The following is a 22,966-nucleotide window of genomic DNA, read 5'->3' on the forward strand; positions in this document are numbered from 1 at the left end:
CAACACAGTGTTTCAAAACCGTGTTAGTAGTGCACAGTACCTGCACCAGGAATGAGCCAGCCAGTTCAACCCATCGAGCTGATAATCTCTCAACTCCAGATTTTCATCCCCGATATATGAAGGTTGTTTCTTTAGAGCCACAAATCTCGGCCTTTGCTTTAATACCTGAAATGACAAAGAATTGTGCATTTATTAGCAGGTCTAAACAAATATTTAGTAGTTACACTTTTGCACTTATAGAGGTTTGTGTCTTACTTTGCAGTCTTTTGATGGGACGGTTTTACTGGAGTTTCGGTTCATGAAGCTGTCTATACAGTGCTGAAACTTCTTTTGGACCAGGGCTCCGTCTTCCCAGCTGCACTCTGAATAGGGTAAACCCATCCATTTGCATAGATACTCTGGCTCATTGGAGGAGGATGATGTTTTATGGCTGTGAGCTGTGGTTTCAAGGAGACAAATTTGTAGACAATTAATAAGAGATAAATAAATTGAATAAAATTGAACAAAACTTGTTAAAATAAAAAAGGACTTATTTTTAATTTTCTTTCCCTTTATTTATATATTTATGTGTATGTGAACTTACAAATATGCAGGTAAGTATATATGTACATATATATATCTACCATATGTGTCTGTACATATATTTGAAGGGGGTTTATATACTGAACAAAAACATAAACGCACCACTTTTGTTTTTGCTCCCATTTTTCATGAGCTGAACTCAAAGATCTAAAACTTTTTCTATGTACACAAAAGGCCTATTTCTTTCAAATATTGTTCATAAATTTGTCTAAATCTGTGTCAGTGAGCACTTCTCCTTTGTCCTTTGCTGAGATAATCCATCCACCTCACAGGTGTGGCATATCAAGATGCTGATTAGACAGCAGGATTATTGCACAGGTGTGATTTAGGCTGGCCACAATAAAAGGCCACTCTAAAATGTGCAGTTTTACTGTATTGGGTGGTCCAGGGGGGTCAGAAAACCAGTCAGTATTTGGTGTGACCACCATTTTCCTCAGAGTCAAAACTTGTGACATCTGTGGTATTGTGCTGTGTGATAAAACTGCACATTTTGGAGTGGCCTTTCATTGTGGCCAGCCTAAGGCACACCTGTGCAAAAATCATGCTGTCTAATCAGCATCTTGATATGCCACACCTGTGAGGTGGATGGATTATCTCAGCAAAGAAGAAGTGTTCACTAACACAAATTTAGACAGATTTGTGAACAATATTTGAGAGAAATAAACCTTGTGTGTACACAGAAAAAGTTTTAGATCTTTGAGTTCAGCTCATGAAAAATGGGAGCAAAAACAAAAGTGGTGCATTTATATTTTGTTCAGTGTATATAGTTTTGTATACAAGTATATTATGTCTGGCTGTACATAAATTCAACAAGTGTCCAGTATTTGGGGTGGGTGGAGTGGGTGGGAGGGGCAGTTGGATAGGAACCGGATACAACAGTTTCAAGTTCTAGGTGTATGTTTCTTGTTATACATTTGAAAAGTGAAAATTAAAAAAGACCTTGATTAAAAAAAAAAAGAAAACAGACTTACACGGGAAGTCTGATGTTCCTTGTGTCTTTCCAGTTTTTGTTGCTGTGAAAAATAACTTAATTTTAGGACATCTTAAATGACGTATGCAAAATACAACACCAGATAAAACACAAAAACTTCTGTTGATAATTACTTACAAATAATACGCTCCACAATCTGAAACTGCTTGTTCAAGTCCCCTATAAGCTCCTGCTGACAGTTATGAAACTCAACATCTTCAGGCGATGCCTTTTTCAGCCTAGGAACAAGCACAAGTTTAGTTGACTTGAAAAGATGATTGAAAAAGTCCAAAAAATTTTATTGCAAATATTTGGATTTTCACCATGAATTGAGCTCGTCGTTTTTCTTTTTGAAGTTGTCCAGTTTCTTAAGTCCCTTGACCTTCTGCAGCGTTAGAGAGTCCATGCTCTCCCATGTGTTGTGGATGTAGGACCAGCCCTTCCACTTGATCAAATACTGAGTTTCCCCTTCATCATTTTCAGCGTCAAAGCCTTCACATGGGTCCCCATTTTCCTCCACAGCATACACCGTAGTAGAAGCCCCAGTGGCTAAATGACCAAAAAAACTTTCAGACTTTGTGTATTTTAAAGCAGGCATCCCATAATATAATTTTGTTGAGATGCAATGAGACTTAACCCATACAGACCCAGTGCTACTTTTGTATCCGTTCCCAAATGAATTTTTTCTCTCTATTTAACCTTTGTGTTTAAGTAATTTCTCACCATTTATTGCAATATTATCTTCTTTATTTTGCATTTTTTTTCAGTGTAAACCATGTATTTTCCTATATTTAATTTACTGATTGTGTAGATGTTCATTAAAGCTCAGATCAAAGTTGAGGGTTATTTAATCAGCAACAGAAAACTGATGAAAAAGTGACTATTTCAGCATCGATATCAATAACTGAACATATAAACAAGTGTGTCCATCCACTACCATTGATCAAACTGCATGGGATTTACTGGTGAACCAATGTTGTAGAAGATGACTGTTTCCATGGTAACTACAGGGCCTCTGAACGTCCAAATGGGTCATATCTGATGACCATGAAAAGATGAAAAACTGCAAGTGAACAAAGGGACTGAAAGAGGACAATACCTAAGCTAACTCAACTCTCTTATGATGGGATAATATTGTGACTCATTGATCCACTTTGTAACAGATGTATTTTAAGTTTTGATACTTCCCTGTCTGTGCTTATTGATGGTCTTCTTGTGTCGTCGTATTTTTGTTTTATCGTTTGTTAAAAAATGTAAAATCTGTTTAAAATAAAGTATAAAAGCTATAAAAACAGCATGTTGCACCAATTATTTACATGTATTAATAGGATTAGTGGAACAACAGGTGTTAAATATCTTAGATCAATAGTGGACGTTTGGGTCTTTATGGGTTAAGACTGTGAAAAACAAGTGAAAAAGCATCACCTCCTTTTTTGCCTATTCTGGTGTCCATGACTTTCTCAATGGTCTCGCTGTCGTCGTCCTGCTGCTCCTCTCCTGCATCACCCGTCATCTCAATCAAGTCATCGGAATCTGTTTCAAAGTCGTGTTGGTCCTCTTTGTAGCTGTAAAACAGACAGACTTACTATTATATAATTATTATTATTATTATTATTATTAGAGATGTAAATAAATACTTTTTTTTAATGATGCTTCTACTGGGATGGCCACAAACTTGATCAGCTCCTGACAAACTCTAGTTATTTTGTGTATAAAAACATGTTTTTACGTACAATTGATCAAACTTATGATGGACAAGTGGGCAGCAAGATGACTACTCAAAGGAAGACGTACTGAAGCTACAACATAAGTCGTCTGGGATTCATGATCCTATTCAGAGCTGATTCTGAGCTACACACTATGAGCTGGAGATATAAGCCTTTTCTGCCTTCAGTTCTCATGGGAAATGTTAACTCGCTGCAAAACAAGACGGATGAGCTACTACTGATAAACCAGAGGGTTGAATAACGACACTCCAGACTGGAGCGAATACACCTGGCTTCACCATGGATCGAACAGACAAAAATGCAGTAAGTGGTACAGTGAAAGGAGGAGGATTTGCTCTACAGTCGCTGAAAAAATTATTAGACCATCAAAAGTCACCAAAAACAATGGTTACGCAATCAAGTACTAACTCCTGTGTGTATCATGTGACTAAAACAGACAGAAAAGAAAACATGAGAACATTTGCTGTAAGTGCATCAAAGATTTGGGAAAAGTGAGAAGTCTCACTCTGTGCTACTTCAACAGGCTACGGTGAAACACTGTTTGAACTGGCATTGCATGCTGGGGGATACAAACGATGACATCACTAAATTAGTTGACAACTAGTCATTGCAGCCCTAACCATGTTTCCTTCCTTCCCTCCCTCCCTCTGGGGACCAATAAAGTTAATCTATTTCTATTACAAATCTAACTGATTTATTTGACTGTCTACTGAATTTACAGTAAGTTTATCCACAGGTCACAACTCAGCTCCATCATTAACAAGTTTAAATGTAACCCCCCAGATAAACATTACTTGGGGGGGGGGGGGGGGTATGTTAAATTTAGAAGTTTTAAACAGGATTTTTAGACTATTCATTCTAGTCCTAATATGACAGTTTTTTGCTGGTGCAGTGGGTCATTTTCAAAAGTTACAACCAAGCCCAAGTTTAATTTTTAAGTCTGGTCAAAGTCCAGTCCAATCCAATCCAGCTTTATTTGTAAAGCACTTTAAAACAACCGCAGTGGACCAAAGTGCTGTACAGAAGAAAAATAAAACCAAAATAAAAGAATAAAATACTAGAATAGATTAAATCACAAGAAGACATTTTAAAACCAAAAATTCAAATTATAGAATTTTAGACTTATGACAGGATCCATAGACCAGTGGTGGATGTAGAAAATTTTACATGCCAAGCAGTGGAAAGAGTTTATCACAGGTTGGCATGAGAGCATGATATGTGGGAATCCAACACATGACCCACAAAAGCACTTAAGAGTATTCACTGTTATTCCTGTATTAGCATACCCAAGTATTCCTAATGTGCAACAGGAATGAGACAAGTGTTTAAACTAAACTGTTTGAACTCTTAAAAGGTAACAGTAGTGATAGAAAGTACTTATAGTGATGAATGCCTCTAAGAATAAAACACTTTCTAAATCACACCACGAACAAATCAATTTAGACTTAAAATATGCACCTTTTCACTTTTGTCGCACCCCGTCTTCGAGTTTGTCTCTTTGGAGTGTCTTCATCGTCATCATCATCATCGTCGTCGTCATCATCGTCTTCTTCTGCAGATGATTCCTGCTTCCTGGATTTCCTTGCTTTCGAAGACAGCTGCTTTTTGCCTGTTGATGATTTGGTCTGAGGTCTGTAAAAAAACAGTTATGGAAAGAAACATGCAAAACTCCTTAGAGATAAAGAGCTCAACTCGTGGTTTATTCCAGACAACACGTATTTAATTTGCTGGTTGTCCTGTGGCAGATGACCACAAACCTAGATTTGTGTCCGCAGCAGGCAGCCTTGAGTGTTTTATATAATCATCCAAACACACAGGCTAAGTAATAGTATATTTGTATCATTACAGTAAAGTTTTAGAGCAAAGTCAGGATGCAGGATTCTGTTTCAGTAGAAAGTAATGTCAAAATATCGTCGTTTTCGGGCGGAAACCTCATATGTCCAAAACTGTTATTTTTCAGGAAACTGGAAAAACCATGTATATTCTAAATAAATGAAGTTAAGAGAAGTAGTCACAAGCCTTTTTCAAAACTTTTCATAGGCTAAATATTTCAAAAAGCACCAGGCCAACGTGAACTGAATCACTTTTTTGATAACAAAAAATAAATCAATAAATTTTAAAACTGACCAAAAATGAACTTATAAGGTTCCCGCCCGACAGTGACAATATGCAATCACACAATATGGAATGAACTGGAGATGACCAGTGGGTAGCTGTCTGATGGCCAGGTTTTGCTACTCTCTTACCTTCTAGCAGGAAGTCGTCTGGATCTAACTTTTTTCTCTTCCTGCTCACTGTCTGTACTGTCGGACTCTTCCTCCTCCTCCTCTTCATCATTTGAGTCATCATCTTTCCAGATATTTCTTACAACAAAGAAATGCCACAAGTTCACCCTCAAGGCCCGTCAATGCGATTAACCAATTGTTAATTCATTAAACACTGGCCACAGGGTGTTCAACACAACCAAATTTCATCAGGGTTAAGCCACTGATCGGACCAATCACATGTGGAGATCATCACCTGGCTGGATGACATTAACGAAGCCCAACGCAAACAGATACCCATTTACAAGAAGACAATTAATGAATCACAACGTGGACACACTGACAACAGAATGACGGACAGATATGACTGCATGGGTTCAGTTACATTTCTACCAACACAAGAGTTCAGTATCTAAGAGTATAAAAGTATGGAGCTGTATCACAGATATAATATGTAAATCAATTAATAACAACATTAAATGCACAAGTCCCCGAAAATGTTCACATCCTGAGTACTTACTCCTTTTTTTTAGCTCGTGTTCCTTTTCTCTTGGGACTTTCACTCTCAGAATCACTGCTGCCCTAAAAACATCACAGCAGACACAGATCAGTACTAGTATCTAGGTAACGTCTGATCCTACAGCAGCTTTTATGCACAGTATCCACTAGATGGTGCAAGTTACCAATTTAAAGACAGCCAAATATCTGAAGCAGCTCAGACCAACAGAGGCGTTGCAGAATATGGCTGAGCTGCCAAGCTTTTTTTAAATAATTTTTTTTTTTAAATTTTTGTATTTACGTCAAACTGTGATTATCGTGTTCTCACCCCAGCTCCGATGTTTAAGCGAGCTGGCTCCTGTCTGCTGCGATTTGACCTTCTGACGCCATACATGTCTGGATGTTCCTCCCACATCTGTCACAAGAAGAGACTTTATGCATCACTGCACAAAAGAATCCTGCCCTACTATTATTTAGCAGTAAGTAATGCATCCAAAGCTAATTTTAGTATTATTCCCAGTGTGCATAAACTACATAGTTAAAACCTGCTTGAATGGAAACAAAGACAATTTGTGCCAAAAAGAGCAGCATCTTGCATAACTGAGGATGCATCTTAAACCTTTATGACAAGATTATCAGTCTGATTAACTTAAGTGTCCATCATTAGAAGACAGCAGCTTTAAATCAGCTTTACAGACAGTGGAGTGGACTGCTCTAAAGCACAGTGACCTTTACCTTCTTTACATCTGCCAGACGTTCCTTTTTCCCAACAGGCTTGTCTTTGACTTCTGCCGGTTGCTGTGATTTGGACCCTGCAGACTCACACTCTGACTCTGAGTGACTTTCTGACTCTGAGGAGCTGTTTGATTCAGAGTTGTGAGATCTCCTCCGCTCACTGCCATGCTCACTCTCTGACTGACTTCCTGACTCCGACGCAGAGTGGTTGGATTCTTCTGACGCTGAATTGCTACAGGAACAAGAACATGTTCATTCTCTTTGGGGATTTTTCCTTTCTTTTTGTTTTTTGCAGTCCATGTGTGGACTTGTGTGTTTATAATTCTACATTGACAAAAACACATTCAACTATTAAGATCTGAAGGGCACACACTCTTTCTAGGATATGGGAAAATGCAAATGTATGATAACTAGAAGAGGTGGTGACTCAGCTGAGAGGAAAAGATGAACTGATTACATCATGCAGCATGTCCTTTGCTCAGAACAGTCTTATAATCCCCCTATTCCCTTTCTGACGACCATGAATCCTCTTAGTTATCTTTAAGAAGCCTGTACAGATCTGTTTTCTGGGTTTAAGCAGGGACGAACAACCTGACAAGCTATTAAAGCATAATTTTTAAGGATTGCAGTTGTCAGTATTAACTTAATCATAATTTACAGGTGGATGAATAAATTAGATTTTTAAGGTGAGTTCAACTGTGGTACTTGGGCAACAATTAGCTAATATGTTGCCATTTGGGTCTTAATCATATGCAGTGTCAAGGGCATAATGTTAAAACTGTAATAATAACAACTCAATAATTCTAATATAATTCCTGCTTCTAAAGCGTTTGAACCTGTTTATTTACAGAAGACACTGAAGTAAAATTACTAAGATTATTCACATGCTCACAACAGTGGCTTTTTTCTTTCTATAGCCATGCACCACTGCTACATAAATAGAGGAAACTTTGATAATTAAGTAGTTAATTGGTGACTAACCTGAACTCTATCAACATGGAAGTCATAATGAATTGTTGGGTGTAAAAGAAGACATCAGCTAAGAAAATGATTTATTAACTTTTCAAAATGTCTTCTGGAAGATCTGAAAATTAAATTTGCTTTTTTGTGACCCCTTGGGTGCATCAATGACCCATACAATACCCCTAAACCACTAGATAGTAAATCCACAGCCTCATGCAGGTTGTTAAAATAATCACCTTAATAATGACGAAAGACCTTTATATACTTCTGGAACTGCTCTAAACAATATTATACATTTGTCTAGTAAGTTTTGGCTGTTAAAATAAATCTGTAACGTCTGTGCAATGCACACATTGAACACACAGGGGCGCTACACCCATTCAGTATAAAAGCCTGATGACGACTCGTTTCAGAGGACAGGGCACGTTTATCTCTCACTAAGTTCATTTTATGTATCTGTCTAATTATTATTTTTTGTGTTGAGTACTACTGATAATAACAACACTACTAGAATGCAGTTTTAAAGGATTTATATTTTCCTTCTAAATGTGTAGAGGAACCACAGCCGTTTCCATCACAGTTCACCTTCAGTCACCATATTTACAAAGAATATGAATCAATCTGTGAAACTTCTCTATGTATACAGGACCTTGGGTGTCAAGTTTTTGAGGAAACCTCTAGTTTCATTGTCACGTGCACTGCTTCAACGACCAAACACGGAAGTGTATAGCTCCTATCACTTTAAGTGATGTCACCAAGGGGTGGGACTAAAGCAGAATGTCGAATTTCTATTGGGTGAAACGTTGCTAGGTGGAAATCCGGCCTATGGCAGCGCTGTGTGCAGGCCTTCCAAAGTCTCAACTCTTCCTGTTCCTCCTCCATGTAGTTCTGAGCTGAGTTTTAATACAGATAAGTGAGCAAGCACGGCACACAAAGCAAGGGCCATTTTGTGACCAAGGACAGCTTTTATTTTACACTTCAATGACACCTTATGATGAACAACGTGGCCATATTTTTGTGGCTTATCTGTAGCTTTGCATGTCCATAGCTGTCACACAAGTATGAAAGCATCTGCCTGTCATTAGTAAAAGACATTTTACTTTGAGGTGGAAGACTAAAATGGCTGCCACAATATCACACAGAAACTACAAGTGTGATGTAACCTGCTGCAGTGTACAGTCAGTGAAAGGGTGATTACTTGTCTTTAGCATCCAAAGTTATGTGTCTTTGTCTAAAAACACAGCTGTCTGTTTTGGTAAGGCTGCATTAGTTTCCAGAAAGGCACTAACTAAAAAAAGTAAGAACTTAAACTAAGCCCCAGCACTGTAGTTCTTGTACAAAAGTGTCTATTAATAGGTGAAGGGAAAAATACTAAAAAAAAAAAAAGGCCAGCCCTTTGTGTGGTTTGTGTATTCCTGCATTTCCTGACACCATGCAAATGATCTGATATTAGTTTTTGAAAGAATCTTTATTGATCAAAAATATTTCCACTGATTGAATATATAAATTATATTCACAAAACCAGACTGTTAAGAATAACACACTTGCAAATATTTAGCAAATTTAAAATGATAGAAGTTAACAATCAAGAAACATAACCTATTTAAGTCCTTGACCTTAAGATCTTCGATATTATCCACCTGTACTTGGATTTCAATATAAAAAATAGTTAATCTTACTGTAACATCAACAATCAGACATGATTAAAACATGGTTTAATTTACACATCAATTGCCACATGGATTATCCTAGTAAAAGCAAGTAAAAGAAAGTGCCCCCCCCCCCTTTTTTTTTTTAAGATTACAACTTAAACTGAGAGGAACAGTAAACACATATATGTTGTATAAATAATTGATAAAAATGAATGTTGCTTGGCAGGTAAAATATCACAATTTCATATCAACTGAATGTTGCTTGGCAGGTAAAACATTACAATTTCAATTCAATAATTCCAAACAATAATTATTCAGTAGAAAAATGTTCAAATTGATGTCTATTAATTTAAAGGATGTTATAGCAAAAGTAACATTACCCTGATATGCATACATCTTAAAATAGTGCAGAGGAATGTGAATACTGACATAATATAAATAACTTCATTATGCAGAGTCAAGAAGTGTCAAGGTTTTAAAAACCATGTGGAACAAGGTAAATCCGTGTACAATCACTAAATATTATGGATAAGGCCCCTAAAGCTACACAAATAAATAGTTAGGAAAATTTTGCTTTTCAAAACTCTACCTGATGAAAACTTTCAGTAAAGATACAAAAAACAAAAAAAGAGGTTCAGATAAACATTAAAAAAGAAGACACATTTGAATAGTTTTCATTTAGACTGCTGGGCTAAAATTAAGTTACAAATAATCCATTCAAAATGTATTTGAGAGCACATGAAAGTCCAGAGTAATACATTGTGTTCAAAATAAATAAAACCAAACAACGTTGTTAAAATGGTGCAATGCAGTACCATCTAGAAAGACAAGGTCATTTACAATGTAGCCAAAAATACATTTAACATTTGTGACAAATCATAGCAACATAAATGCAGGACAAATAAGTTTTCCTGTGGTCTAACACATACATCTTGTGGGCAAAGATCTCTTAACACAGGCCTGGACCCTCCGTAATGAGTGTAAGAAATGGTAGGAAAATCAGGGTGTGGCTATTAAACAATAGCAAGGTCATTCATGACAATGGTGCACTTCATCAAAACCACGTCGCAAATGTATACACAGGTGACCAACCATGCTTGACAAAGTAAACAATCAAAGCAGTTATGAAAAAGGTAAAAAAGTATATGGCTCATACCTTGATGCATTGCTTTGAGTCGAACCTTCATCCTCTTGTTTTTTACTTTTATTCTTCATCATTGTAGTATCCTGAAATGTTTGAAGGTATGATCTTTTGTCTTGGTATTTACTGTCAAAAAGTTACAGGAGGCATCAACTATCATATAAGTCCCATAAAACTGCCTTTGCTCAGGTGGCACTTTAAACCCAGGCGGTGCGACACGACTACAGAAACATGTATTAATTCGAAAGATTTAATGGTCATTATTTACACCGATGATTGAAATATATTTAATAAAAATGACAGGCGGTGTTATAATAAGTTAAACATCCAACGTGTCTTTCAGTATAGTCCACGGATCAAGCCGCATGCAATTAATTTTAACTGCGTCATCACATGGAGGATTAGAAAAAAATAAATTTAAGCATAAGAAAATCAGTAATTTATGTATTACACAATGTAAACATACCAATTCAGAGTGAAGAAAGGTGGTAGCCTATAAATGAACTATTAGATTAACGTTCGCGGAAACACGGGGGTTTAAATATTTATCCGATTCGAATAAAAAAAGCAAACTGTAAAAAAATAATAATAACTTAAGAATAAATTATAAAGAAAAAGGCTTGTTTCGAAATCGTTGTAGGCCTTTGCAGTCTTCATGTACTGTCAGACTCAGACAGAGGCGAGCAGCACTAAAAATGGAGGCGCGCCATGGCTGCCAGAGCCCACTATGGAAAACAACGACAAGCACTCCGCCAGCACAGACTGCTCCTCCGGCTCGAAAAAACAGCCCAAAAACACACAAAAACCATAGATTCCCGTTAAAACACCGATCGCACGACCAAAACGATTAACTTGGAATAAAAACGAAGCGGAATCGGTCGAAAAACAGGCGAGAAAAACGGTCTGACGAAAGCCTGTGGCACCCTTCCCAAGGCTCAGCCGCCATCTAGAGCTCCTTCCTAGCTCTGAAAGCTTTGCCTTTGATTGACGTTATTTCCATTTACCCCACACTCAGGTGATGTTTAAGTCCCACCCCTTTTGTTATGTTTAAATTAGCTTTTATATAAACTTACATATATTTTCAGTCCCTGGACATAAGCCTGAAAGTGAAACCTTTCTTCCCACTTCATGTAGGTAAGAATAATGAGAGCATGTAAAAGTATATAATATTTTTTCCACCTCTTGCATCACTTCCTGCCCAGACAGGAAACAGGACAACCAGGAGCCATTTTAGAGAGTCTATGGTCACCATTTCTGTTCAGATCTAAAGTCTAAACTAATTGCAACATTCCCTATTCAAATAATTGTATTCTTAAGTTGGTTTTTTAATGATGCAGGGAAGATTTTGCCGTTTAATTGAAACATAAGGGTGTAAATTAAACAACATTTGTGGTTTTTAGCCTTCCCAACTGTAGAGCTAATTTTCTTTTTTAACTTAATGACTGGGTATTATTTATGTGGACTCATCAACGAACAATAAGTGTTAACGAATTCAAGTTTATGGGGAAACTCAGATGCTAACGTCAGTTGAGAACAAGGCAAATCTCTTGTATGTATTAACTTTGATTTTAAATTAACCTCCGAAGCTAGTGGACTAAAATATGATCAAGGTATGACCCCAAATACTGTACATCTTTCTCCAGGTAAATTAGCTAATGAAACAAAGTCAGGAAAAATACGAGGACATACACTTTATTTAAAACAACATCTGAATATCAAATGTACAGAAGCTGATTTTGTGTGTCCCAAAAATAACAGTCCCAAGTTATGAACGAGTCCACTATACAGCCACAAATGGTGTTCCAGTGTCCATTCGGTCAAAAAACAAAAATCCAAATGCAAAAATCCAGTCCAAAAAATGTCTCATCTTGTCAAAATTTGGCTAACCGCCAAATCACTTGCCATCTTCATGTTTAACAACGCTGTCTCCACTTCTGCAAAATCCAGTTGAATGGGTTCTTGATAGGATAAAAAAGAAGGAAAAGTTGTGAGCCCACATTGCAACGGAAAAGATTAGTGATTCACTGTCCAGCAGTTAAAGAAAGCATGCTAACCTAGAATCAAATCAGCCAAGTAACCTTACGTGGGTAGCTAGCGCTGTTTTTATAAAACGCGACTCTAACAATATTGTTTTACAAGAGTAGACTTTTAGAAAAGGGAAGCTACTCAGAAAGTGTAGCTAAGTCGTGGTGCTGACAGGTAAATCTCAAACAACATACAGGGAAGGGTTTAATATCCATTTTCTTAATAATCATTCATGTGTGGCTCGAAGTTGAAGTACATAATCATTCTACGACACTTTGAATTGCAAGAACGCGACACAAAATTTAAACACGAAGTGATAAAATTTTAAGATGCGCCCACACAGGAAATCATAAAGCACATCATAAATGTGACAATGAGGAATGTAATAAGCTAAGCATAGGCTATAACTTAAATTAGAGGGAATGTTGGAAGGACCCAAAATTTATACATTTTTGAATTGGAAACAATCAGAAACTTAGGTCTTAGATGAACAAATGTATGAACATTGATTCATCCACTGACCACTAGGTGTGCACTGAGTCTAGAGCTCAGAGGTCCTTGTCGCGGAATGGGGTGGGTTGGAAAAGAGGCGGAGTTACTGGAAGGCTGACCCTGCTTTGCGATCATTGTGATTAGATTGATTCAATTAGTTGACTGGGTTTAACCAACAGCGATTAACCCTGCCTACATCTGAACCTGCCCCATTCCGCATCCTGCTGGGGTTATTGCTGCAATAGCTAACCCTCATCATGTGTAAGGTGATGTTCAATTAGGATGAAAACATCATAACAAAAGAATAGCATGCAAGCTACTACAGTATTTGCAAACAAAGATCTGAACATGATAAAATGATTACAACAGTTACCAATGCAAAGACAGACTGACCAACAGTGGAACAACATGACAGCACTCAACACTTATAGAGCAGCCAGTCAAAAATAGAATTTTGCTTAAACCCACTCATAAAACCCCCACAATGCTTTAAAAAAAATAAATAAAACAAAATTTAGAAAAAAAATAACCTCTTGCAAGCATTAACAAAAATAATGAATTCCTATTTAATTTGACATTTTAAACTTAGAGGCCAAAACGTATTAAAATGGCAAAAAAAGAACATAACATAACTATTTACGGCTTTTTCTATTAAGTGCAAAAAGGTAGCAACAATGTCTATATCTATTTATGACGACAGACAAATCCCCCTGTCATTTTAATCAATAAACAAAGTAGCCAAATAAAAGCAGCTGTTATGCATGTTACTACCATAGTTAACTCTCCCTTTGAACAGCAGATTTGTTTAAGTGGTGCTGTACCTGCTAACATCTGTTAGTCTGAAACTACCACTAAGAACTAGCAATGATGGGCATCAATATTATAGACAACTCAATTCATTATGTTAATGTTTTCAGAAGAGTGAAAATGTAACTTACAGAGTTGTCTTCTTTTGTCCAAAATTTCACAATCTTCACCTCAGTCAATCTCTCCACTGTGGAAGAGATGAAGAACAATGAGTGACATCCTTAACTGAAAAAATATATGCAACACATCAATGCCAACATGGTTACGTGAATCATCTGAAGGGGTAATAATCCCAACTATTATTTCTTAACTGACTATATGAAATTAATCAATTAACATATACTACAAAAAAAGGGATTCGGGGGACAGATTAACATCAATATTATTATTTATTATTACATCTGTGACATTTCCAACAATCTCAGCTGGTGATTTTCCTTCTGGAAATTAAGTGTTTGACATAATTCTAAAACTAAGATAACATGATCTGATGTATTAAAATCTCAAATAGTAAAGTAGTCCCAGCTTAGTACTCAACAGACTTATTTTCATCCATCTACTGTTTATGGTCATCATCCACTGTGGTTAAAATACATTTACATTTTCCAGTGTATAGGAGGCCATATCCACTAAGAAAAGAAATTTGCCAATAATCTTTTATTCCTTGAGGAATTTGTCTAATTATTAGAATTTACCATGGAAAAACACTTATGAAATCTTAGTCATCAGAAATTGTGCTTGCATGTTTTGGAACAATCAGACCATACTAATCTTTTTTCTACACTTTCAGGACACGTATCTTTTGATCAGAGAGGTACCTTGAATTTTAGATTAAGACATGCAGGCTCTAACAGCATGAGCCTATGAGCTGATAGTGTATGATGTATTTATGTGCTTCTTTAAGACAACAATATTAAAATGATATTAACATCTACTAAGCAACTCATATTGTATGATTTTGACTTTTTTTTTTTTTTTAATTTTGGGAGCTTTCTGTTACGTTAAGTTTTTTCCTCTAGCTACTTTTTACATTGAAGGGAAATAAGAATAAAGAACAAAAATGTTTTTGAAGAGAGGGTTGAGAGGAATTTCCTCTGTCAGCAGTCCATATCAAGAAAATGGTTACTGCTCCTACTCATGCTTTGAAGATGTTAACATTCTGAAGATAAATAGTCATGACATTATTTGTTAATATTCTTTCAATTCCGTAAATTCCTTATTAGGAGATGTTATCTTCAAGTTAGCTTTATCATCAATATTTAGGTGAAAAATTAATCAATGACATTCCTTTGTCCTTTGGACATACTAAAGCTGCCACTAAGGGCAGCATTTCCAAAGCTCAGAGTATCTTGCTGCAATTTGTACAAATTAATTTATTGATGTGGGATCAAAAATGTGGCGATTACATGATCCTATTGGCTCTACGGCATGTTTTGATTCAATTGGCATTAATAATCTGACAGTGTAGTTTTGTCCCGATGCCCTCTAAAGACTGCGATTAAAATCGCATTTGTGATAGCTTGAAGTAGCTAGCCTGGGCAGCTGTATCACTTTAGTAAAGTTCGCTGGTTTGGTAAATCATTACAAAAATGCTAAAATCACAAGGCTTTGTATGAATGTCTATAATTATGCTGTACTTTGCATAAACAATAAACATGCCCAAATTGGGTCATGGCTACATTTCCTGAACTGTGAACTTAAGTTTTAAAATCCTCACTTTCGAGGGTATTTTTAAGAAAATTTGGTAATAATGATGTAAAACACCGCTAAATTCTGGATGAGCAACCCAAACAGAAAAAATTGCAAAAGATCTGGAATAACATGGGCCAAAGACAAAAAGGCTTTAAAATTCAAGGCCTATTTGTATAATAGTATCTGTGGTTTTAGGATCCACTCAAATTTTTGAAAAGGATATGCAAGGTGCAAGCTAAACTAAGGGCCTGCCCACCAAATGTAACTATTAAAAGACCTGGTTAGAAGGATTGGTTTGGGGGGAAAAAAAAAATCCAACCTCCATTTACTGGCTAGTTCCCTCACTTAAGGCAAATTAAGAATAATTTGGTCTCTTATAATCACAACTCCAACACTTCTGCGACGTAAAAACATGAAATTTACTTTGTAGCTAGATGCTACAGTTAAAAGTGTACAGGTGACAGATAAAAGTACGGCATTTTTCACAGTTCAGTCGTTTTTCAAAGATGTACCTAGATTATGACAATCAAATCACCGAAGTTGGATGTTCTTCATTTAGCAATCATATGCTTCTGTAATGATGCTACAATGACATGGTAACAGAATTACAATTTAACTGCACTTCATTTTTGGTGTAGTGGCAATTATTTGAAACTGATTCTCAATGTCAATTGTAATTTTTTCTAATTGCTTTTCCTATCAAATATCTTTATTTTTTTCATTTACAAATCACTGCTACATCATGCACTATGTACAGTGGTTTTTACCCTTGAAAGAGCAATGAAATTTTAATCAGTATTTACTGATATTACTAAAACACAAGTATAAAAAATACTTTGCTTGCATGTGGTCAATTTAAACATAATTTGACAGTTTTGGAGTGCATAAACATTATGCAAGTGATGTTTTACTGCCAATAATTTAAGAAATTATACTTACAAGTCCTTCTTGTGGTGCAAATCACGCCATTCCATCAATTCACAACGCCATGGTGGATAAACATCAACCCTGTAAAAACAGCAGAGTTCAAAGTTAATTAAGGACATGTGGCAACAGCACACCCTATTGGCTGCATATATGTAGCAGTAAAGACAAGAAATGTCACAGCGCACGAAAAAAGAATAAATACATAAAACGACAATTTTGTAGTTCTCACTGGCTAAAAAAACATACCATTTTGTTCAGTGTGGATGATCTTTCATCTTCAACACTCCTTCGTCAAAATGTATGAAACATCAAGGGTACCCCTGTAAAATACGAAAAGTTATTGTAAGTTACTGCAGTCAAATTTGACAAAACGAGAATTATGCTCGGATTACAGCAAACACATATTGTATGTATGATTCTAAAAACCATGTTTGTGAAATATTTTAAATCTCATTTACATATCAGTATTACAAAAATCGTAGAAAAACATTTTTTATATTTTGTTGTGAAATGTTTTGCATTTGTGTGTTTTTGTTGCATTAAACGCAACTAAATTCATAGTTGGCAGTTACATCCTACTGGGAAAAGCATAGAGAGGACATTTTGTTTAGTGAAAAATGGTGCTAATCCTTAAGAATAAACAATATAGTCCAAGACATAAATATCTTTCATAAAAGACTGCAGAGAAGGTTATCTATCTTATTCTACATAAACACTTTCTTTGCATGTGGATAACCCATCTGATCCAAGAGAAAGTGATATTAACAGGATTTTATTTCTTTATTTAATTTTAATGCAGTATTTTGTTTTTCACTAAATTCACAAAGTTGTGATGATGCATTCTGACATAAAGTCTTCTTTTACATGTGTTGCAGATGTAATATAAAGTGAAAAAGCCAAATATATGTACATATTTAAATTACTGCTCTGTTCAGTACCTGAAAGGGTTAAAAGCCAACACCCTATTTTGTATTTCGAAGTATACCTAAGCTTTTATAACAAACAGAACCTTTATTTGATATACCAATGGAGTAAAGTACATGTGTATTGTACAAAAATAGTGATTTGTTGTCAAATACCACATTTAAAACATTTTAGGACTTGCCTCATTTTATTAAAAATGTTTTTAATTCTAAGTATTTCACCCCTGTAAGTAAAATCACGTTATATACCGTATATGTACACACTATGGTAGGATAACGCGAAAAACTATCAGTTTTTAAATATTTTTTCGTTTTAAAATTCGACGAAAAAGCTCAAAAATTGAATATACTGAAAATTAACAAAATTATACTGAAACTTGTTATGTTAGTGTTTTTCGACCTCAACACAACCTTATAAAACCGAAATATTTATTGCTTTTTGATGTTTTCTTCAACCAAATTCAGACAAGGGCATTTGCCCTTTCAAGGACAAAGCAAATTTTTAATGCGTAGGTTGAAATAACTCCAAATAGGACGAGAGCAAATGAACTTGACCAAATACGAACGAAGTGAACTCGAAACAGAGATAGCAAACATTGAAATTTTGTCAACGAAAACACAGTTTAAAGTGTTCTACAATCTCTACACCGTAGTCTTTATTCATCGCTGACAACACACCATGGCCATTTTTACAACACTGCGCCTGACTGTCGTTCTTTCCACCATATTGCCAAACAGCCCTGATTCCCGTTTTAAAGCCATTAACGTGCGGTTACTCGCTAGTTCTTACCCCTTTCCGAGGCCGTGTCTATCCCCCGTCATCTGCCGTGGCCGGTGTCGCTTTTCGGGGGGATTTTCGTCGTTTTGGTGGGTTTTTCGACTGCATCGTTCCGCCCTTCCTCCTCCTGGTTCTCGCCGCCTCGCTCCTCTGTTGTGTGTGTCCTCCTCTCTGCCTCTGCCCGAGCTGATATCCTTCAACGGCTCTGCCCACTTTCCCCTCAACGTAAGCCAAACTCCACTTCCTCCCCAGCCTCCAGCTAGCGTTAGCTCTGCGGCTAACTCCCAACCCGCTTTAAACTAACCAATAACAAGTCCAAAATGAAAGAAAATACACTATTCAGCTGAAAACCTACTTTGTGCTGTTTATGGTTAATTTCACCACCACACAAAACCAAGCAGTAAATCGACGAAAACATGCATTAAGAACCACTATTCTGTTTTATACGAGCTAGCTTCATACAGAATAAGCACTTTATAATTAAAGCATTAACAGAGTATGTTATTGCTAATATAGCAACCACTACATCTTCTATAATGGATCTGTTTTGTTAAGCTGCATAAATGTGGGTTTTTATGATTAATATTATTGATATTATTATTTTCCACTGCTTCGTGTGTATTGTCATATTGTACTTTTAGCTAAACAGGGATTAAAGATGTGCTAACCTCTGCTTTGTTGTAGGCCCTTTTAGCATCCTTAACATTAATTTATTTGTTAATACCTATGTTTTAAAGAGTGCACATGAAACTGTTAATAAGTAACCAATTCAGTGTTTACTAGCCTGCATGAAGTAAACACATGTGTAATGTTATCCTGGTTGTCATCTTTGTACATAGATCATAGGCTACACCCTATCTTTGTTTTGACCTAAAAGTTGTTTTTTTTAGTAGCTGTTGTCATAAGAGAAGTGCTGGAATAAGACCTGCTTTATTAAGTATTCTTAATGTGATGTCACAAGCTGCTATCACAACCTAAAAATGCTAAACAAGAGATTACTAACATTATGTATCTTGATTGACTTAAAAGGATGTGTAAAGTCTATCAGAGACAATCAAACTTGGTAAACTTGGGCATTTCACTGAGTGCAGTCTTTGTTAGGCTCTCTTTAGAGTCTGGTATGCAGTCCACCCCCATCCCTGACCAATGAAATGTTTGACATGACAGCGCAGGCGCTCTGCAGGGGAAGATTTCTTTAAAAAGCTCCACGGCCTAGCAACAAGACTGCCCTAAAAGTGCAACACAGATCCAGACATTAGAAGTGAAGTAACCATGCCCTTATATTGACTAACTGGTCTGACGGGTTAAGGGGTTGAAGCATAACCTGATTTACCACCAGAGAATTACGAAACATCTCAGAACACTGAACTTGTGCTCTTTTATATTACAGTTTGGTTGGTATTTCACATGAATGTTGCTGTTTGAAATTTGGAAGTATTTGTACTGACGTTGGCACTCTTATCTCACTCTTATATGTGTCATTTTATTCTCATGAATTAAGCATGCATATGTTTTTATGCCTTATATTGAAATTAAATCAGGTTGCATTTGGTTCACTGGGTAATACTACATTTAGATTTGTAGGTTAGGCACTAGTTTAGTATTATAATGTAGTCCATGTGCACGCTAACCTTTGTCAGAATAGAAACAGCCATTTGTTTGATTAAAAGAAGAAACCCAACACCGTGAAGGGTGTTCCTTACACACTGTGTGACCTGCAGCACAGATAAGATGCAGGACTGCATTCATGGGTGTTAAATTTCAGCTAAATGCATTCACTAAAGGTCATGTGACACTGCGAGTAACCTTTGCCTGTCGACAGAAGAACAGGTCTCCTATGTTCTAGTGTTTGTCGTTCAGTTAGAAAGACAAGTGAGGCTGTACACTGGTGCAGTCATGTTGTTCAGCAGTCAGTGTTGGAAAGCGTCTGTGTAGGTTCTCATTTGCTCAGGTAATCAATTCTTCTTGGTAGTTCTTCTCGGTTCAACTGGACTGGTTTAGCTCTTACCAAGTAGAATGTTGAAAAGCCAAATTATGACAAAACTATTGGAGATGTTGAAAGATGTGCACACGTGTATGAGGATCTAGAAGCCTAAAAAAATATTCAATATATCTAATTTTAAGGACCAAAAGCCTAAAAATCAAAAACCTTAACTGACAATGTTGTAATGTAATTTCTTTTCTAATGTGTGTGTTTCAATAAACTACCAAACTGCTCATCAGAAGTCTAACATCACCACTGTCTATTTGTGCTTTCAGTTCTCTGCATAAGGAAGCCAAATAATAGCAACACATGTGTTTTCCAAATACAGATTGAGCTCATTCAGTTTCATTTCAAGACCAACTAAATGTACTCGTCAGGTCCTGAATGCGCCTTACTAAGAAGACTATAGTTGTTACACTCTTGCAACAGACCGATAATAGAAAGAAGTGGCAGCTACTGTATGACTTATTGACTGTATAATGATCTTTACATCTACTCAAACCAGCCCCTGCTGAATTTCGACTTGAGTACTAGAGGAAAATGGAGACTGTGGCTTTTTTTTTGCTGCCATCTGGTGGGCTGTATCCAAACCAAACTCTCAGACTGCAGACGTGCAGAGAAATGCAGCAACTCCCAGTAGGAGGCAGGTCAGGCAAAAAAACAGACAAAAATATGGACTATCTTTTGTCTAGGTTTTTATTCAAAACCCCTACTGATTTGTAAATTGGACAAAAAGTTGCACAAGTCTAGTTTGAGGTGGCTTTCATTGCTGGTCCCTATGGTCACAGCGCAGAGAGTTTACACATCAAATTCTTTTTCCTATTTATGTTGAGCAAGTGCAGTAAGTAAAATGTTAACAGATTATTGAATCTGTCTATTATGTGTACCTGTATAAGAGAAAACAACTGGTTTATCTTGTGTTTTCTTTGTGGCTCTAGATTTACTGATTGACTATCAGCATCGCCGATCACTTGGCAGCTTGTCACTGTCTTATCTGATCAAAATTCTTCTGAGAATCTGCAGCTGTGACCCGGTCATCTGCTGTCCTTGGAAAATTGTGCCTGCTGTAGTCCATGGGTAAACAGCGGAATGTCGACTTAACATGCCATCAGACGTTTGTAGAGTGACACTACAATCCAAATGTCTATCAGAGAGATATAAAAGCAGTATTAAAAACACTCGCTGTCAGGAACAGTAATGAGTTGTTTTTCACTTAAATTTTATAGTCTCAAATCAAAAAAAGCTTATATTGCAATTACAGCACTTTCATTTGATACATAAACACATCATTATGTATTCTTCACTCCGACAGCTCAAGCCCATTATGAAAAAAGATGTCGCAGCCTTAGTTACAATATTGTTGTTGTCGTTTAGGAAAAGAAATAAAGCAGTGTTATGATCCAAATTAAAGTGTTGCTGTAAACATAGTTGTATCTCATGCTGCTTTTATTGTGTATGGGAACATGGGGGCTTTAATGGCCTGAGGAGTTGCACATGATGTGTTTTGGAGGCACAATTATACAGTATTTTTAGAATAACTGTCGCAGCTCAGAAAAAATAATGTTATGCAATTTTCAGATTAGATAAGAAGTTTTCAGAGTTTGTTCAACACTGTTATATTTCTGGCAAAGTGCAATGGATAAGGGACTCTTTCATGTGAGACATTGGCATAACTTTTGGAACAGCTTAATGAATAAATAAAATGTTAGAAATGTCAAATTAGTTGGAAAAACAACTTAGGACTGCAGGGCTGTTGACTAGTCTAGGCTTTTTGACTCCTAACTTAAATATTTCCCAATCCTGACCACTTTAAACTCACTATAATGATATGGATATGCCACCCAGATATGGTTGTTTGGCCTCTCTCCTGGTGCATTATCAGAGAAATCTAATATGAAGAAATATGGAAATGATTCCTTTTGAGTATTTTCTAGTTTTGTTATAGACCTAAAGCACTACTTACATCGTCCATCTAAAAAAATGTGCAGACTATGCACAGACTAAACATTTCTTTTAACACAGCATCAAACATTGGGACCTGGCACATGTTTTGCTAAACTTAATACGCACAAACCCAATTTCCATTTGTTTGTAGTTCATCTGAGTGCCTAGACATGCTTGTGGAGTTTTTCCTCCATAACACAGTAAATCAGTTTTGTGATTTGGAAATGGGAACTGTCTGCACTAAACATTGCATTACTCAAATAGCATGCAACATCAAAGTACCAAATAAATGTGTCTGCATCTGTAGAGTAGTCATTCTGGTGCAGGACACAGTGTTATAAAAACAGCTTTGTTCCTGTTGCTGTCAGTGAGCTCAATAAGAAATAGTGACATTGCACATTACTAACTTATTTTAGTTATTTATCCCATTTCTTTGCTCAATTTATTATTATTGTGACTTCAAATTTTTAAATTTTTAAATTTTATGTTCTTATCCTGGTTTTTATCCCGGATTGTTCTTATCTTTTCTTGTTTTTCTTGTGTTTTATTGCAACTTGTTTTTATTTATTTGATCTTATTTATTTATTTATTCTTTTACTTATCCATGCTGCCATACTGATGAATGGTGGAACACTGAACACTTTTTGTCTTTTTGTCCTGTCTGTAAGCGTGATCAAGTACCTGTCTTACATGTTCAGCATATGTATTGTTGTAATACCAAAGCAATCACCTAGACTGCAAAACAAATCTACCTACGGGTACAAATATAGTGACCTTGAGGTAAAATTTGGAGGGGATTAAATGTTTTTTGTGGTTCCAGATTATTTTCTTTCCTGTCGAAAAAGGCTCAGATTTTAGAGGT

General features: G+C 36.3%; 1 protein-coding gene across 2 annotated transcripts in view; it reads right to left on the minus strand.

Annotated features, from left to right (window-relative positions):
* Positions 1–18,344, minus strand: part of chd2 (chromodomain helicase DNA binding protein 2) — a 37,768-nt gene extending 19,424 nt beyond the window's left edge. The window contains exons 1-16 of one of the 2 annotated variants that reach the window (XM_030136497.1): positions 18,189–18,344; positions 16,722–16,795; positions 16,488–16,556; positions 13,988–14,043; positions 10,548–12,490; positions 6,777–7,008; positions 6,370–6,456; positions 6,064–6,125; positions 5,526–5,642; positions 4,738–4,911; positions 2,978–3,117; positions 1,876–2,101; positions 1,691–1,791; positions 1,554–1,595; positions 256–437; positions 41–165 (exon numbers count right to left, since the gene is read on the minus strand). In XM_030136497.1, coding sequence (XP_029992357.1) covers positions 41–165; positions 256–437; positions 1,554–1,595; positions 1,691–1,791; positions 1,876–2,101; positions 2,978–3,117; positions 4,738–4,911; positions 5,526–5,642; positions 6,064–6,125; positions 6,370–6,456; positions 6,777–7,008; positions 10,548–10,609 — 1,550 coding nt within the window. In that variant the 5' untranslated portion in view covers positions 10,610–12,490; positions 13,988–14,043; positions 16,488–16,556; positions 16,722–16,795; positions 18,189–18,344. The remainder of the gene's footprint in view (positions 1–40; positions 166–255; positions 438–1,553; positions 1,596–1,690; positions 1,792–1,875; positions 2,102–2,977; positions 3,118–4,737; positions 4,912–5,525; positions 5,643–6,063; positions 6,126–6,369; positions 6,457–6,776; positions 7,009–10,547; positions 12,491–13,987; positions 14,044–16,487; positions 16,557–16,721; positions 16,796–18,188) is intronic. The other variant, XM_030136498.1, reaches the window with a different exon arrangement.
* Positions 18,345–22,966: the final 4,622 nt, after the last annotated feature.

The sequence above is a fragment of the Sphaeramia orbicularis genome, chromosome 6 (assembly GCF_902148855.1).
Source record: "Sphaeramia orbicularis chromosome 6, fSphaOr1.1, whole genome shotgun sequence".
Classification (NCBI taxonomy): domain Eukaryota; kingdom Metazoa; phylum Chordata; class Actinopteri; order Kurtiformes; family Apogonidae; genus Sphaeramia; species Sphaeramia orbicularis.